This window comes from Paramisgurnus dabryanus, chromosome 2 (genome assembly GCF_030506205.2).
Source record: "Paramisgurnus dabryanus chromosome 2, PD_genome_1.1, whole genome shotgun sequence".
NCBI lineage: Eukaryota > Metazoa > Chordata > Actinopteri > Cypriniformes > Cobitidae > Paramisgurnus > Paramisgurnus dabryanus.
In genome coordinates, this window is record NC_133338.1 from 19,876,960 (window position 1) to 19,896,043 (window position 19,084).

Sequence of the window (19,084 nt, forward strand, 5' to 3'; positions counted from 1 at the left end):
ATGCACCAGACTGTAAATGACAGAAGACAGCAGTAAGGGAACACAATCACCCTTTAATATGACATAATACATACAACACTCTTATTTTACCACCATTCCCTCAGTCCATCTCAATATATATGTACAATGCCCTTCACAATTTGCTATTAAACATTTAGCCAATCGTGTCTTCCCAGGGCCTCTTTTTACCCTCTTGCTTTGGACTAGTTGACTTTCCTGTTGACATTGGTGCTGCTGACTGTTGCAGGGGGTTGTGGGTAAAAGTTTGCCTCAGTGGACCTTGAAAAGAAGGATAAATGTAAATGGTAAAAAGAAATTCCTTCATACAGCCAGCGTGTCCACAAAAACTATATAAATTTTGTGCATCCAATCCATTTATTCTTTGCAAAACATAATAATATCAAGATGCACTGTGACAAGCTCAAAACAAAAATGCATCTGAGATAGCAAGAAGGTAAAAGAGATATTTAAATGGATAGTTCATCCAAAAATGAAAATTATGTCATCATTTACTCACCCTCATATGTTTTAAACCTATATCATTTTTTATTTTGATAAACACAAAAGAAGATATTTTGATAAATGATGATAAGCACACAGCTGCCATAACCAATGACTTAAATAATAGGACAACAAATATTATGAAGTATTGTGGTAAATTATGAAGATATTTTGATAAATGATTGTAAGCACACAGTTGACATTACCCATTGAATTCCATCATATTTGTTTTCTATGAAAGTCAATGGGTACCATCAGTTGTGTGCTTATCGTCATTTATCAAAATATCAGTAACACTTTATAATAAGGGTCCATGAATCATTATGAACTAATACTTAATTCATAATAAATTAATTCTTACTTAAATATGAACTAATGCTGAGTTAAGGCATGAACTAAACATAAACTTATGAAGAGTCATCATTAACTACAAAATGCCACGTGAATTAATTGGTAAGTAATATATTAACTAACAATGAAAAACATGACGAGTTGACTCTTAAATAGTTTTTGATTAGTACATGCCCCTTAACTCAGCATTAGTTCATGTTTAAGTAAAAATACATTTATGTCTTAGTTTATGATGATTCATGGACCTTTATTATAAAGTGTAAACAAAATATCATGTGTTCATCAGAAAAAAGAAACTTATACAGGTTTAGAACAACATAAGGATGAGAAAATGATGACAAGATTTTTATTTTTGGGTGAACTATCCCTTAAACTATAAAGTATGTAGCATAAAGCCTCACCTTTAGCTGCCATATCAAGATGCCCTTTAATTCTCCTTTCTCTTTCCTCCAGCTGCTGAGCCAACTGAGCATTTTTCCATCCTGAAAACACAAACACACACATAGAAAAATATTACAGGAATCAATACAAGCTTGGCAAAAGAATGGAAAAGAATCAGATATAGAAAATAAAAGAAAAGATAGTGAATTTAAGTCCACACCTTTCTTAATGCTTTCAACAAAACCTTCATTCTTAGGCAGTGCTGAGGGTGGGTGTGTAATGCGTTCTGGGATGCGTAACTTCTGTCTCACCACCGGGTGCCTCAACAGGGCCACCTGACCCAGTGAGAAGAGGTTAGAGGTCATCCAGTAGGTAAATACAGCCTGGAAAAAACACAGATAGAGTTACACAGACAGAACTCATTACAGCATAACAAAATAAAAAAAAGATCTCATCACAAACAACACATTATAGTTCAGTTAAAGCCTTTTGAGAGAAAGGAAGAGACTAAAGCTAAAAGTATATTCATGTTTTTATGCATGTGAGAGGGTCATTGTGTGTGACGCAAATTTCATCATCAGAATAGTATATATGTAAAGAACCGACTATACTTCGGGCTTAACTTACCGTGGGGAAGTTAATTGTCAGAGGAAGGATAACAAAGGGCATAATTCTGAAGACAGTCTTCATGGCCCTCAGGTTTGGGTTGTCTATCCCAGATTCAGCCCCCAGCTAAAAACATAATAAAACAGTTTAAAGGTAAGTTATTAAACATAAAACCATTACATTCTATATTCCAAAACACATTTTTACAAATGCTAAAATAAACATGATATAACAGCAATTATATCATAAAGTAGTTGCCCAGAAAAATGAAACATCAGACCCTCTACCAGTTTAACACCCTATCACCTTTCAATAAACAAGCTTTCAAAAAAGTCTCTCTATTCTGCACATTGCGTCTTTTTATTAGGGCTGTCACGATTATGATTTTTGGCTAATGGTTAATAGTCTAAGAAATTGTGGCGATTATGACAATTAATTGACTGTTTTATTGCTTTGAAATTAAATTCATACATTTTTTTTGTTTGTTCATGAAATAATTTTCACACATTGCTGTGATTAATTAAATTAAATATTTTGCAAGGTTAACCTGGTAGTATATATTAATACACATAACACATATTTAAAAGTAATTATTTAATAAACACATCTTTAAAAAACTGAAAATTCTTCATAAGAAACAAACACAATAAAGGGTCTAAAAAAAATAATTAAAAATAAAAATGCAATCAAAATAAACTGACTATACCAGAACAGGCCTTAAACTGTAGCCAATCCTACTAAGGTCATATAAGTATTGGACCACATGTCTGTAGTGGCTGCAAAAAAATAAATTCCTTACAGATCCTTAAGAATAGCATCCTTCACTTCCCTAAATTTGGAATTGCTGTTTTGGAGATGTATGTTTTACCTGGCAGTTCAAACTACTTATCAAAATTTTGCAGCATTAGGTGTTTTTAGAGAGATGTGCAATCATTGCGATGATCTGATATCAGTGAGATGAGGTCAAACAATTGCGATGAGACGATTATTTAAACATTGTGACAGCCCTACTCTTTATATACGTTTTGTAAACAATACAAGTTTTTAAAATAATTAATTAACTAAAGAAAGCCTTTGCTTTCATTGTACTGTACTCCATATTGTTTTTTGTTACTCATTTTGTTAAACTATTTTTATTTTTGGGTGTATTATTCTTTTAAAATATTTACCTCTATGATGGCAAACATAGTGCCAGTCACAGCTAAGGGTAGAATGTAAAATGGATCAGACGCTGTTAGGTCAGGGAACCACCAGAGGCCGCCAGTCTGTAAACTGGGTACGGGAAGATATGCCATTTTACGTAAGGCAATGAAGAAAGAGACGAAGACTGGAGCCTGGAGAGGAAGAGGATAAAAAGATGAATGTGATTACTAAACAGCAGCCAATTAAACAGATGTTTTGGTTGTGAGACATTCACAGTGATTCGATGCCCATATTAAACATAAAAACATTATGTGAGTCAATACAATCTCATGGCAATGTATATGTGTTTTGCGGAGGGAAGTCGTACACTCGTATGATTTGCTTTGTACTGTACTTATAGTAGTAAAATACTTATAAGTTTTCATGAGATTAGGTTGCGTGAGTCTGTAACTGACCTGTACCAGTGGCACTAGGAAGCCACGCAAAGGGTTCACATCATGTTTCTTCTGAAACATCATCAAGTCTGTGTAGGCCTTTGAAACTAAAGAATGAAAAAAAAAAAATATTACATCAGATTATGCATGTCAGACCAAAGGATGGTTTAGGGAAAATTATTGTGCTGCAAAAACAAGTTGGGCACTAAACACAACTAAACTAAACTAAATCCACTGACAAGCAGCTAGAATAACAAAAGAGAAAGTACAGTTGCAAGCAAAGTTCAAAATAAAGTATATAAAGACAAACTACTTACAATCAAATTTGTTACCGCTCTGCTTGGCCTCATTCATGCGGTTAGTGAGTTTGGTCATTTCTGGTAGGACGTTGTTTAACTTGGCCGCTTCCCTCTGTCCCTTCACAATGACAGGAAACACGGCACAACGAGCAATGATAGTCCCTGGGAAAGACAAGAGAGATGTGTTGGAAATCACAGTCATCAAAGTCAAAAAAGTGATGTAATTAATCCAAATCAATGTGTTACACATTTATGTTAAACACATATATCTTATGATCATAACACAGATGTTGCCAGATCTGGTTGAAACATGAAATTACTGTTTTTTTTCTTAATTAATGAAAACCAAGCTTATTACAGTATAGTTTTACCTGCAATTATAGCCCCCCACCATGGCAGTCCAATGCTAACATGCATAAACTCGAGCAGATTCTGGATCACGCCGACAGGTGTGTAGCTGCCCAGGCCAAGCTCTGATAGGCTGGCTTCAGTACCGACCCCCTGTAGGACATCCAATGCTGTAACAGGAGCTTCAGTCACCTGCTCTGTGATTGGCTGAATGACTGGTGGGGTGGGATCAGCATTAGAACTTGAGACTACAGTATCTACAGGTGTAGTTAACACAGTCTGAACGGCTTCAGTTGTCTGTAAAATAAGCGCAACATTGACATGTAAGTCGATACACAAGTGAAATAACAGCATAGACAATAAAAAATGCATGTACAAATGAAGTGCATGAAAAAAAACACAGACCTTTATTACTCTTAACATATTTAACAGAGCAATAACCTGTTAAAAAAAACCTACCTCTGAGCTGCTGTGTCTAACTGCTACAGCGCTGACCAATAGGAGTCGCCCATGGTTATGAGAACCAATCAGTGCCCTAGAAAGAGGACCCCTACTTCCTCTGACAGTGTGAAGATGTGATCTTTGTACAAACCACTGCAATAAGATTAGAAAATTAAAAAAATACAACAACAGACTGCTAAGGATATGAGATAAAACCGATAAAACATCAAAACTTTTTATGATTATGATGCACAATAGACATTTGCAAAGTGATCAGATTTAGAAACCCTTACTTTTCATGACACCTATGAATATTATGAAACTTTTCTTTAAACAATCATCAACCAGACAAACATGATTATTACACTGACGCCGGATACGTTTAAACTGTATTTTAAAGAACATATGACACAACGATCATCACACATGCACAGTTCAGCACTTAGCTGTTTAGCCTCTTTCAAAGTCAAGCCTTATAACACTGCGTTTTACTATTTATGTGGGATAAATGAACAAACTACAAACTATCGCATAAGTCTGACTAACCTCATTATCTGTCATAACAATAGGAACACTGGTTCCGAGCGCTTTGTTGCTTTGTCGAAGCAAACATGATCTGAGACATCCCGTGACCACTCTGCTCTTGAGCGCAGCCATCTTTGATCGAGAAAACACATTGTACGGTGAGTGGGGAAGGACAAACGCGTTTAGTGTCCGCCTCCGCCCTGTTTAAAGCACTATCAGTATGCTCGATAGATAGAAGCTGTGTGACCTGCTGGCTGCAAGGATGAGCATCTTTTAGTGGTGTTCTTTTGGGAAGTTCGCCTTTCACCCCTCTGTAATTTTACGTATTATAAAACTTTTGTTTATTTTTTTGAAAGAAAAATGACGGAAGAGGTCGATATTTCGGATCAACTGGAAGACTCCGTGGCAGGCTTGATCCGCAGCTTGAGTAACTAAATCATTTTATCAAAGCTATTTTTTTATTAACGTTTTATTTTTCTCAGAAATGTGTTATAGATTGATAACAGCTTATAAAGTAAAACGAAACCGTAAGAAAGCAAAATCCATTTTGAACTGAAAGTGAAACTGGCATAGTTATTTTAAGAGGAAGTATTTAAAATAACAATAAATTATATTTAAAAAGTATTACCGCATTATTTCTTTTGAATCAAGGAATCTCCAAATCCAGGAACTATACCGAGGTTAATACTGAAGAATACCCATTAACCGATAAAGTGGGATTTGGTAAGTGGACACCTCACCTTTCTCCACTCACCATAAAGTAAATTCTAATAAAAAGACAGATTTTATTATGATAGATGATATGTAATAATGATAGTAATAGTCAAGGCTGAATGTTAGAGTTCAACATTTAATGTTTCATATTTGATTTGACATTTAAGACAAACAAACAAGCATTTGAATCATAAACCAATGCATATATGGTTATAATGATAGGCACTGTAATCATGTACGAAAGCTTGCTTCAAAATAACTTTTCAAATCTTTGTTATCAGTTACACTGCCCTGTGGTCATCAAAGGTCATCAGACTATATCGTTGCTTGGTTTAAGTATTATCTTAAGCAGGTCAGTCACCATTACACTGTATACATGTTATACTTCTATTATAAAGTTAACTAGTTGTTGCATTTTTAGAGTGAAACAGAATTTACCTGTCCTGCATATCAAGAAAGTCAGAATAAAACCTGTGGAAGAAAGCTGTCTTATCAGGATACCTGTAAGCTGATACCACTGACACCCAAACAAAGGGAATTTTTAGAGGAAAACCTCGCTATACTTGCTGCTAGAAGACTGTGTGATTTTAAACCCGTAAGATTCCTGTTTTCATTTTGTTTACAGTCTGGTCTTGGTCATATATGTTGTCTCTATTACACATTTTTCCAAACCTAGCTGTTTGTCATTGCTGCAGTGTCCAGGATGTCGGTCTCATGTAGAACGACAAGATCAGAAAAACCTGTGTGTACGCTGCACTCTGTGCACAGCCAACATGAAGCGCACTTACTACTTCTGCTGGCAGTGCCAGAGAGAATGGAAGGGGCCACATAATAATGCTGTGAAGTGTGGCAATAATGGCTGTGGAGAGAAAGTGGTATACATTTTTTAATTCTAAAAATCTTAATTTGACCAAACATCTTGTGTGTTTATTTGGAAGTAAATCATTCTTGATGTTATCATATCATTCTTGATATTATCATAATAACTTCTGAACAGGTGGCTCCAGATCCTCTTGTGAAATGCAATCCTGAATTTAAACAAGAAAAACTTAGAATAGAGGGAGAAGATGTAAGTATAATTAAGGCTGATATTTTCTAAATATCACATGATGACTTAATTATACAAAACAATTGGAAAAGTTTTAAATAAAGTACTTAGATAAGTGTTAGTGTGAAAATATTTTGTATAAGCTCCTTTAAAGGGCCATTTCATCGATAGGAACATTAATCTTTATTGAAAGTGGGTCATATTTGTAGTCGAAATGTAACAAAAATTTAGAATTTTGTGCCTATTTGACCTAGAAAAGACAAAACGTGACTTTAGAGCACATTTGTTTGAAAAACTACAACTCCCACTATGCACCACAATGCACAGCTCTGCAAGCCACTCCCATTAATCGGAACACCGCTCTGATATGCTTTTGTGTACATAAATGCCACGTTAGTAAAACAAAGAAAATAGCTGCTACTGTGTCTGACAGACACCAATCATGACTTACTTTTAGACGTGATGTTACGTTGTGTTACACACAATAACACTCTGGTATGGTGTGTAGCAAAGTCTTATTCAAACATTAACGTGAGGTGTCAGATCCGCAGTACAAATGTCTTTTAAAGTACTTAAAAAAGGGTATGCATATTAAATGTTTATTTAGTTTTACCAACTTTCTTTCTGTCTCTTGTTTATTGTAATGACATCTGTGTTATATCAGCCTCATTGCTTTCACAATATAGACATATAAAACTCCGCTCAGATATGCTATTGTGTACATAAATGCCACCTTAGTATAACAAAGAAAATAGAAACACTCACTTTACAGTCAGATGTCCGTTTATCCCTGCATCCTGCACACAAATGCGTCCACCGCACAATATCTTCACATACGCGCTGGCTCGGCTCTTGTGCTCGTAAGCCGAAACACGTCTTTGAAATAAACACGCGCAAAGTGCCAGGAAACATTCACAAAACAAACGTTCATATCCTTATCTGATGCAGAAATGTTAAACAGAAAGCACGCAGCGAGAGTACAGGCGCTACTAGTCCGTCCAAGCTCATATACTCCGCAGCACGTCTGCTCGTAAGCCGAAACACATCTGTGAAATAAACACGTCCAAACACTCGCAAAGTAGCTCTCTTGCCTGGAAACATTCACCAAACAAACGTCCAAAACCTTATCTGATGCAGAAATGTTATAAAGAAAGCACAAAGCAAGAGTAAAGGCACTATTAGTCCACCCAAACTCTAGCCAGTCCGGGCTTCTCTATGCAGCAGAGGCCGATGGTTGCAGCGTCCTCCCCGGGCTCCTCTACTCAGCCGAAGCCCAAGCGCCGGCCTACTCCTCTGGCTTCTGTTCCTCCATCTGCCTGAGCTCTTTGCTGTATTGTGGCTCATAAAGGTGCCATGAACAGCGCATTAGAGCATCACGCTTGCGAAATCAACCTCTTCCATATCATATTGATTACCTTCCACTGTTATTGTAACACGAAGTCTGGCTCGCTCCACAACGTCTGTTTAGCTTAGATAAGCATAAAGATGGCGGCTGATCATTTTTTTCGTCTGTGTTAGTATATTTTTGTAACTCCCACCCACTGATCTGTAAGAGGTCTTTACTTTCTTTTCTGTTATAATATTATCTTCGGCTTTGCTTTATTCTTGTATAATATTTGCAAATGAAAAGATGTTTGTGGTTGTATTTTCTCTTCTCTGGAAAGATTTACCCAACAAAGGACAAATCCCCTTACAGAAAGCGGTTGGCTCTGCTCATTAACAATGTTGAGTTTGAGTACGTCAGTAATAGGAGTGGGGCAGATAAAGACGAATGGAGTATGGAGAGGCTGTTGAAGGCTTTGGGTTACACTGTGTTCACACTCACAAACCTCACTGCGCAGGTATATACAGTACATACAGTATATCTATCTATCTATCTATATGGTCAGCAGTGGCGGCCGGTAACTTCTTTTTTCGAGGGCGCTCAATGCAAAGTTCATCACAACTTGTATGTAGCCCATCATGTGTGTGGTTCGTCATTTCAAAATATGTGTTGTGCGCATCGAGAGATTCTGTGTGTATCACATGTCTTGTCAAAATAAGTGCCTGCTGCAGACGCGTCTAAAGGGTTTATGATAAAAGAGACGCTCGGGTTTGCCAGATAATCTCATGCGTAATCAAAGTTTACTGTTAAGAAAGTGTCTTGTGTGTATTTTGTGAACGTGAGCGTCACTTTTATCATAAACCCTTTAGACGCGTCTACAGCAGGCACTTCTTTTGATAAAAAGAAGTGATGCACACAGGATCTCTTGATGTGCAGAACACATATTTTGGAAAAAGGAACCAAACCATGACACTCCGAACACTTATTTTGAATTAGCGCCCCTCGAGCAGTCACGAGCCGCCACTGATGGTCAGTGAAATCCAGGCTAATGTCTTATATTCAAATTATGAGATTTGGAGCATCAAAGTTTGATTTTTAGTCATTGATTTAGACATTATTGATTTCATTTGTTGACATGACCTTACTCAATCAGTATTGAAAATATCAAGATTAGATTTTACATGTTTTTTTTTACATTATGTAGGATGATTTTATGCAGCAAACAGTAAATCACAAATAAATGACTTCAGCTAGGTTTACAGGTTTTAAGGTTTTTGTTGTCATCACATTAATTTCCACTGGATGATGTGTAGGGGTAAAAATCTTATCTTCATTCTTAATAAAAGGGAGCCAAATAGCTTTATTCCATAGCTTAAACCAACTAAATTAAACTATCATAACACATCAGCATGTATTCAAAGATCATCTGAAATTCCAGCATCTGATCTGAGTCCATTCTTTAACACAGCTGGGTTCTTTTTGAAAAAAAAAAAAATTAAAAAGGTGCATATAAACTAAAATTTTATAAAGTGCTAATGTTTGGCCAGTGACAGTTAATTCAAACTAAAAAAATTTTAAGTGCTAATCTTATAAAGCAATTTTTTGTTCTGTGTCATCAAAACAGTAACAAATCTTATAGGTCAAGATATTTGATTAAAGTAGCAAATCGTGTAGGTCAGCAAAACAAATTATTAAAATATTAGATTATAATAAGACATTCAAATATTACACAATGATCATAAAAACATGATTACATCATCAATAATCAAAAACATCATTCCATAAGTGCTGTTGACTATGTGCGCCGTACTATCACGATTAGTAGCATTAACATATTCAGTGTTCAGTGGAAAATTAAAACAAACAAGTGGAAAGAACCTTAACCAGGGAAAACAATCATATAGTAAGTATATACAGTATAAAAGAAGTCATTTACAATATATGTAGAAAAGAATCACTCAGTATGTTCTTGATGATTTGATGCTCAGGGTATGACTGACGCTGTCCAAGACTTTGCCAAACGAGAGGAGCATGTCCAATCAGACAGCTGCTTTTTGGTGTTCATGTCCCACGGAACTGAAAAAGGGATCTGTGGGATTTCCACCGAAGATCGAAAAGAGGACATTTTCTCCACAGATGAAATTTTTAAAGCTTTTAACACTCCAAACTGTGCTGGATTGCGAGACAAGCCAAAAATCATCCTCATCCAGGCATGCCGAGGTGGTAAGTTACAGATCAGGGTGACATTCTTATTTGTGTTCATGATTATGATGTATTATAGCAAACGGAAAGAATTAATATTCTTCAAGGCTTTTGTGTGGAGTTTGCATGTTCTCCCTGTGTCAGCCCGGGTTTACTCAGACCTCATAAAAACCTTGACCTATATCCTCTATCCCTTGACCATAACTGATACATTCAAATTGACCAATCAGAAGATTACCTTTAACCCCCAATGTACTTGACCAAACCCAACATAATACATTCAAATTGACCAATCAGAAGACCACCTTTAACCCCCACTGTATTGGATAAACAGTTGTGGCAATAGTCTTTTTTTGAGGCTGTTTACACTTGGCATTAACATGCGTTTTCGTCGATCGGATCACAAGTGGACGACGTTAATGCCAGGTGTAAACGGTGTTCAAAACGTTTTGAACGCGTCCACTTTCGACCACTTTCAACCACATCCAGAGGTAGTCGAAACCACTTTCGATCGGATTGCTTTGGAGCTGCGGAACGCATATGTGGTTGAATGTGTTAGAACAGCCACACGCGCCGCCTTCTCTCCGCCCATTTATCTAATCTGAGGTATAGACCCTTTTACAGCTCACGTGATCAAATAGCCTGCGCGCGCATTTGGGCAACGGAAGTGGTGTTATTCCCCATTGGTTCTAACGTGGTAGCAACTCAGAAAGTTTATTAAAACGGTTTCCCAGCATCAAATTGTCTGGTTGTTGCGTTTGGTTGCACAAATATAATATACTAATATACGTATATATGTATCTGGCAACTTTATTTTTGGCCATCTGCTAACGTCTTCTATCCACTCCCCTATAGTACACGGATCTGGTAGCTGTGTTGAAAATGTTCATAAAGTCAACTTTTTTAAAATAACTTACTGTTTGTGTTGCTTCACTTTTGATTCTTACGATACTTCCGTTGCCTAAATGCGCGCGCATACGCTGCCACGTCATCATTGTGTACAAACAGTAAAAGGGTCTATAAAACACAAATTTTACGTCTTTTTTTGACTTCTGGCGTGAACATACGGTGAACAGCGCTATTTTTAGCCTTTCATTGATAAAACTACTGCGGGGTGTTCTCCGTAGTTTCGTTTTGAAAGCGTGAAAGTTGCGCGATCCTATTTCATCAATTGCGCTGAAAATTCAGAGAAAGCTCTAACATACACACGTACAAATCTCTGTGCAGCATGTTTACTTGCTAAACAAGCAGTGGACTCCGACATAATATTAGTTTGCGTCCATATAAACTCATAATTACTCCCGCTCGCGTTTGAATGACAGCAGAGAGACTCGCCCACCGTCTCACGGACCGTCCCCTCACAGTATTCAGGACAGAAGTGGTCGAAAGTGGACAAAAGAGACGGATTTAAATACCAGGTGTAAACGTAATGTGTCTCTCTCGTCCACTTGTGATCCGATCGATGAAAACACATCTTAATACCAAGTGTAAACAGCCCACTATCAGCACATGGGGTTCCTTTGTTAATTCCTTTATTTTTAATCTTACAAATAACTAGTTCTCAGCATGAATGCATAGTTGGTGGAATGGCAAAAATATTATTAAGAATAATAAAATAATACACAATGTAAGATTGCCATGCAGTTCTGCCCAGTGTATCTGCAGTATGATGTGCCTTATCAACTCATGTTATAGGTGAGGACGGCTGCGTGGATGTCACGGACAGTATACCAGTAAACGGCAAAAGAACAGAGCACCGTGAAAAAGATTTTTGCTGCCTGAGATCCTGTACACCAGGTAGGAAAAAACTTACCTGATTTCACTTTCCTAATATAGACGATTAATCGGATGCACATTCGTTGTCGCAGTTACGCATCATGGCGGAACTTAACGTCCAGTCTCTGTCTGTTTAATGGTCTGGCTAGTGGCTAAACTGAACTTGATAACAAATACCTTGTCGAAAATAACAAATGTTTTGGTTTCCTAACTGTGGGTTCACACCAGCCGTGTTTGAGGCGTCAAATTTGTGTCTAGCGCGTCTAGTTTGCCGCTTGAACATTTTGGGGTGGTTTCCTGGACAGGGATTAGACTAGTTCTAGAATAAAATAAATGTAAGAGCTGTTCAAACTGAAAACATCTTGCACTGACATATCTTAAAATACATCAGTGCCCTTTGTTTTGCCTGAAAATGCACAGAAGTTATGTTTTTAGTAAGACATGTTTGTTAAAACTAGTTAGATTTCCTAATTAAAATAAGGCCTAGTCCTGGTTTAAGATAATCCCTTTTCTGGGAAACCAACCCTTTAGGTTTACTCGTTTTATTTGCGTGTGAAAGCCACGTGTGAAATTCTAGTCATCTAGACATTCACGAGGAATTTCATGTCATGGGCGGGGCTTCTGCGACTAGCTCGCTTCCTGAATCACGTCACTACAAGGGCAAGCCACTGATTGGTTAACGTGGCTTGTTTTTCTGCCAAAGTTAACATTTTTCAACTCGCACGTTTCCCGCGGCAACGCTCAATTCGCGCAATTTGCGTGAACTAGACGCATGAATGAGGCAGAATCACGTCTATCATGCCGCGCTAAACGCCTCATTTGCGCCGCGAGACCTCCTGACGCGTGTCAACGCATCTTCACAATGACTTAACATTGACATCACTCGTGCTTGACGCCTCTACTGCGTCTGGTGTGAACGCAGCAATATGGTAGAGGTGGCAAAAACACGCTATTCATGTGTAGTTGGAGGCTTGAACATTTGCGTTTACTCACTTCATTCGCGCTAAAAGCCGCGCGTGAAATGTTAGTAATTTGAGACATTCACTCAGATTTTTCAACTCGCGCGTCTTTGCATTGACTTAACATGTAAATCACTTGCGCTTGCCAACTCTACCGCGTCTGGTGTGAACCCTGCATTAGATGAGGAGAGATGGCAATCATGGATCATCGCTATGTGAAGCGAGGTTTGGCAGCTGATCAGTAGTTCAGTGGCGGTTCTACATGAAGTTACACCCTGGGCGAGACACCTTCAAGCATACCTTTTATCTTTTGCTCGTTTTGCTTTTGCTTTATCTTTTCCTGAACATCTCTGTGTTTATTTGGCACTCGGTAATAGTGATGTTACGTTCGTGAACTAATCATTCTTTTTGAACAAATCTTTTAGGTGAACGAATTGTTTTCGTTCACATAATCAATTGATTCATATTTCTCGTTCACAGAAATTCCTCCTCCCATAGCAGCGAGGCGCTAGCAGCGCATGCGCAGATCAGATTGTATTTTCAAATTTAACATACAGAACATAGCTCTATGATTTATGAATGTGTAAATGTCTGACCAAACATTAAAATTATTATTATGCATGAAAACCTTATGTTTTGGTCATCGGAACCTTATTTTATTTATTTAACGAGTAGATTACGCATTTGAATTTTGTCAAATCAGTTTTTTGTAACAAGTAAATAGTAATACAGTATGATTATTGACTTTAGACATAGCACATATAACACTCTTTTTCGCCCCCTGGTTCAAATCAATGAACAAATCATTTTGATGAACGAACTGAAGTAATCTCTTGAAAGAAATTTCCATTACTTCTCGGTAATCATCATATTCCCCCCCAACACTGTCACTTAAGACCAGAAGTCAAGACTAAACCAATTCACCTTGGTGACCACATAATCGTTTGTATTACCTATTTTTATTAGCCATTTCACATAATTCAGAATTACAAAAATTTGCAGAAACTATAGGCCTGTATTTATAATATTATGAATGAAATGTGCGTTATAGACAGTGCATCCCCTGTTCCCCCTTCGTTTCATTTGGGAGAGACCCAGAGGTCCCCTGTGCCACTTTCCCGTCTCACAGCTTCTGTCCACGACACCTTCTCAGGATGCAGGGGTTACGTTCGTGAACGAATCATTAATGAACGTAACAAGGCAGCATTTTTTCATCACTATTACCGAGTGCCAAATAAGCACAGAGATGTTCAGGAAAAGGTCAAATCATTTTTGAACCATAAACCACGCAAACACATTACGCATTACGTAATAATATTACTTTTCTGAAGTAACAAGTAGGAATGCAAATTACTTTTCAGTTTAATAAATTAGATTAAAATATATCTAATAAATAAATATATCAATAAATGCACTGCATTAAACTGAACATAGTCACGTAGAATTACGCACTCTATGCGTTCGAGACAGTTTGAGTCAGAAACGGAGATGGCAGGCGAGAGTTTGACATTTTTGCGATGGAAATATGCAATATCTGAATTCAGAACTTCTCAATCATAAAAAACACCTGCAAGGCCTGAAAAAGATCAAGCCTCAGCCAAGTAAAAAAAATAACGCAAAAGTAACGTAAGTATAACTTTCTATGAAAGGTAACTAAGTAACACAATTAGTTACTTTTTGGGGAGTAACTTAATATTGTAATGCATTATTTTAAAAGTAACTTTCCCCAACACTGGTTTCCACATAATAATTTTTTTTCTTTATACAGATACAGTGTCTTACAGAAACGAAAAAAATGGCTCTCATTTCATCCAAGATATTGTGGAAATATTTAATCAGCATTCTCACCAGGACGACGTTGAGGAGCTTTTCAGAAAGGCAAAGTCACTTTGAATTATTTTAAAATATTGTTTCGCAGAAGCAGTAACATTCTTTACCCATCCTCATATCATTTAAAGCTCCAATGTTTTTCTTTGTTCTTTATAACCCAAATGCTGATTTCTTTTAAAGCAACACCAAAGAGTTTTTTTTACCTTAAAATAACTTTTCCAAAAAAGTTTCAGTTGTTCATCCACTTGAAACAGGGTGAACGGCACTTTCACATTCGCTTTGCAGCCCTCTAGCGGCCAAAACCGCACTAAAGAAGTTTCCAACTGTCGGGTCACGGTCCTGTAGTTCGAGTGAAAACTACAAAAACTTGCTTTATGGCAGACCTACAATCCAATCAGAGCCAGCTTTGCTGCAGTAGGCTAAATTATTTACGACAGTGGTAATGGACAATTCCGCTTACAACCTGTAGGGGGAGCAAAGAGCAAAACTATTTAGTGTTGCTTTAAAAAAGGGTTGCATTTTTTTGCTTCTCTTGTTTCTTTTTTCTGTGTCTGAACTGTTTTTTAGGCAGTTTTAGTTTATTTTTAAATTATGTGTAAATTGAAACACCGGTAACATTGAAACATTGGTAACACCATTTAAAGTGCCCGTATTATGAAAAACTCACTTTTTCTGGGTTTTGGGGTGTTATTTTGTGTCTCTGATGCTCCCACACGCATACAAACTTGGAAAAAAATCCATCCATGCTGTTTTGAGTGAGATACAGGTTTCTGAATGTCCTCTGCCTTGAGTCTCAGATTGCGCGAGTTAAAACTCAGCTCCGTTGTGACGTAACAAAAAGTTTCGTCACATTCAGTTTGAATTTTCCCGCCCACCACCCCACTCGCAGGTCTCCACCCACCAGCCAGGTAGCTAGAGAGCATAGAGCAGTCACTTGAATGAGACCCTCTGTGCTGTTATCATGTCTCACGGAAATAACAGCGCTATTTGGATATTATGGATTATATTTCCACCTACTTTTAAAAACAAAGTTTTAACGCGTGATTATTGGAACCCAGAGTAATCTTATATACAGTGTGTTACGACGCAAACAGTCCTCAGATATTAGGCGATAAGACCTTCATGCGAAATCTGATGTAAACAACAGACTATGTATCTATATTTCACGGATTATAAGCATTTGTGGACAAAAATGGTAAATGGATGTATTTTATTGGACTTTCATGGATCATTCACACATCTGAAACAGACTGGATTCGATTCGCGATCGCGTTGTTTCATCGTTAAAGGTAAGAAGTCACGTTATATTTTGCATGTTGTCATCTTCTGTCACAAAATACTACATTTATGATGCTAGAGCTAAAAGCTTTTTGCCAAACTAACCGAGACCGTAACTGTTACGCCCCGGCTTTTCTGACGAGGTGAGCCTCTAATAACTTTACGGTCCGCATAGATATATACACGGTCCGGACCTCCCGCTAGCTTCTAGCAATTAGCATGCGGTCCACAAGCAGTATACATCCCCCGCCAGGTCTTAATTTCTGTAATTTGCGAAAATAATGCGTTTGAAAATGTTTATAACGGGAATATGTTAGTATTGTCCAGGGAAAACGAGTGTATTGTTCAGACTGCTACATCACAATTTACGCTGGAATCTTTGTGTGTCATGATGAGTTTGACACACCGAGACCGGGCCTTACAGCCCCGGCTTTTCTGACGATGCTAACCCCCGAGCCTTATAACTTAACGGTCCGGACCTCCCGCTAGCTTCTAGCAATTAGCACGCGGTCCACAAGCAGTATACATCCCCCGCTGGGTCTTAATTTATGTAATTTGCGAAAATAATGTGTTTGAAAATGTTTTATAATGGGAATATGTTCGCATTGTTCAGGGAAAACGAGTTTATTGTTGTGACTGCTAACGTAACATCACAATTTACTCAGGAATCATTGTGTGTCATGAGTTTCTTCTCCTGTAGTGTACTTATTAGTTATACTTTTCTGCATGAATTGTCTGTTGGCAACATAAACCGTTAATAATAATAATAATATATAAAATAATAACACAGTATGGTCTGTACTGCTCACGAGACCACTGAGCATGCGCACGATCACATGACGTTAGTAGTGGGGCGTGATCAAAAGAGCAGTAGCTCATAAATATGTAAGACTAGCTCAAAACGGCACAATCTGAACTGCCCTGAAACAGAGGCTACTAGAGATGGGTAACAATCTTTTCCTACAAGCTATTTCGAGCAAACAACTTTTGAAACATGCTTGATGGAACTCATACTCCTATATAACTTGTGGAAAAGCAGTCATAAGATGGGCACTTTAAGTTAATTCAACTTATTTAACTTTTTTTAAGTCAGTCTCAGAGCAAGTACTTAAAAAAAATGCTCACGCTGTCTCAAAAACTGGTCACAAAATTGGGATAGCCTGATGGATCCTTCATTTCACAGGAAAAGAAGGATCCATTTGGAGGCCTCATGTGAAGGCTTTTGATGGAGCCTCTGAATCAGGATAGCATTTGTCATGGCGCAGTGACATCATTGCCTTTCTAATGCAGCCTTCAGAGGATGCAGCCTTTCGAATTGGCAATTGGGAAAACCCTGACTTTATTGGGTGCATCCCAATTCAAAGGCTGCATCCAATAAAGTCAGGGTTTTTCCTTCATAGAGATTTGGGGGGTAGCCTGCTCCACCAAATATCGTTCTGCCTCATGCTTTCGATAGGTGTCTGCATCTCAATCAGCTCCCTTGTAGTCAGGGAGTCGGGCATTTTAAGGGCTGTCTCAATTGCACTGGAACATTTGTTCCCAAAAAATTCCCTCAATGCAACGCAAAAAACTGTGAGCATCGATGGTTCCTATGTTCCCTGAAGCCGGGCATACACATTTACCGTACGAATATGAGCCGATTTCTGAGACGTGTGACTTTATTAAGTCAGCTGAATTTCAGCTTCAACGCGTGTTGTTTGGCGCGCAGTGTAGAGGGAGAAATGAGAGGCAATCGGACAAAGAATATGACACCCTTTAGTCACAGCCCATCTAATAGATTTTGGAAGTTTATGAATATTTACGTAAGCTCCACCCGTGAAACCAAATATCAGAAACCCAAAATCTTGTACCACCGGCTTTACCGGAAATCAAAAATCCCTAGCTTCCAAGGTTGTACATCAGTAATTTTAGCATGTTCAAGTCAGTTTTTATGTTCTTCTTGGCCAAGAGTGGCATTTGGCAAGATGTCACAACATGCCATGTTTGCCCAGTGATTTTCTTATACCCTTCATGCAATAAAATGTGCATTTCTCATTTCATCAGGTCATCTTGCAGGTCTTTGGCATTTAGGCTTTTGTTTAACATTCTTTACAGGTTTTCTGGTTCAACTTATAAAGTAAGGCAGCAAGCCGTGTCTCTAGAAACTCATAGGGATGGTTTCCCGGAGAGGGATTAGACTAGTCCTAGACTAAAATAAATGTAAGAGTTGTCCAAACTGAAAACAACTTGCACTGACATATCTTAAAATATATCATTGCCCTTTGTTTTGCCTCAAAATGTACGCCAGTAATGTTTTTAGTAAGGCATGTTGTTAAAACGAGTTATATTTCCTAATTAAACTAAGGCCTAGTCCTGGCTTAAGCTAATCTCTGTCCGCGAATCCACCTCATAGTGTAAGGAGCATTGTGTCTTCTTGTAGCCACAGACTTTCTAATGTAATAAAAAATGTGTTCTCTACAGTTTTTGTGAAAGCGTTTTAGACCTGGCCATATTTGCTACTTTGTAAACTATTATCTTCAGGGGATTGCAACTTTTGTCGCTTCAGTCACATCGGCTGTTTTAACTATGTCTTACTGCCTTTCTGGGCCTTGAGTCTGTGTGGTTAGTTTAATTTATTATGCTTTTTGTTCATACAGGTCCTTAAGAAGTTTAAGGAGAAGCATCCAGATCAAATGCCATGCAAAGACAGAACAACATTGTCTAAAAAGTTTTACCTCTTCCCTGGGCTGTGAGACTACAACTTCTCATCAGACTGCAAATCTCATATTTTCTGTTTTCTACTGTATTATTGATTCATATTATAGCAACTTTTTTAATTTACTCAGGAGATTGTGTTTCTTTGTTTATGAGGTCTGATATTTACTGAAACGTTTTAAATTGTCATGTTAAATGTGTAGTCTAATAAAGAATAAAAATGTTTCTAT

The 19,084-nt window shown here is 37.7% G+C and overlaps 2 protein-coding genes across 2 annotated transcripts; one reads left to right on the plus strand and one right to left on the minus strand.

Moving 5' to 3' along the window:
- Positions 1–33: 33 nt before the first annotated feature.
- Positions 34–5,202, minus strand: oxa1l (OXA1L mitochondrial inner membrane protein). Its single transcript, XM_065275481.1, has 10 exons — positions 5,051–5,202; positions 4,523–4,657; positions 4,087–4,360; positions 3,734–3,877; positions 3,438–3,523; positions 3,009–3,173; positions 1,861–1,965; positions 1,454–1,616; positions 1,254–1,334; positions 34–279 (listed from the first exon to the last, which is right to left on the minus strand). The coding sequence occupies exons 1-10, from the start codon at positions 5,159–5,161 to the stop codon at positions 155–157; spliced, it is 1,389 nt and encodes a 462-aa protein (XP_065131553.1). The 5' UTR covers positions 5,162–5,202; the 3' UTR covers positions 34–154.
- A 47-nt stretch (positions 5,203–5,249) lies between these two features.
- On the plus strand, positions 5,250–19,079 carry casp23 (caspase 23, apoptosis-related cysteine peptidase). The gene is made up of 11 exons (XM_065275482.2): positions 5,250–5,456; positions 5,681–5,752; positions 6,025–6,095; positions 6,165–6,338; positions 6,439–6,618; positions 6,741–6,812; positions 8,456–8,632; positions 10,104–10,338; positions 12,013–12,114; positions 14,821–14,930; positions 18,797–19,079. The coding sequence occupies exons 1-11, from the start codon at positions 5,390–5,392 to the stop codon at positions 18,890–18,892; spliced, it is 1,356 nt and encodes a 451-aa protein (XP_065131554.1). The 5' UTR covers positions 5,250–5,389; the 3' UTR covers positions 18,893–19,079.
- Positions 19,080–19,084: the final 5 nt, after the last annotated feature.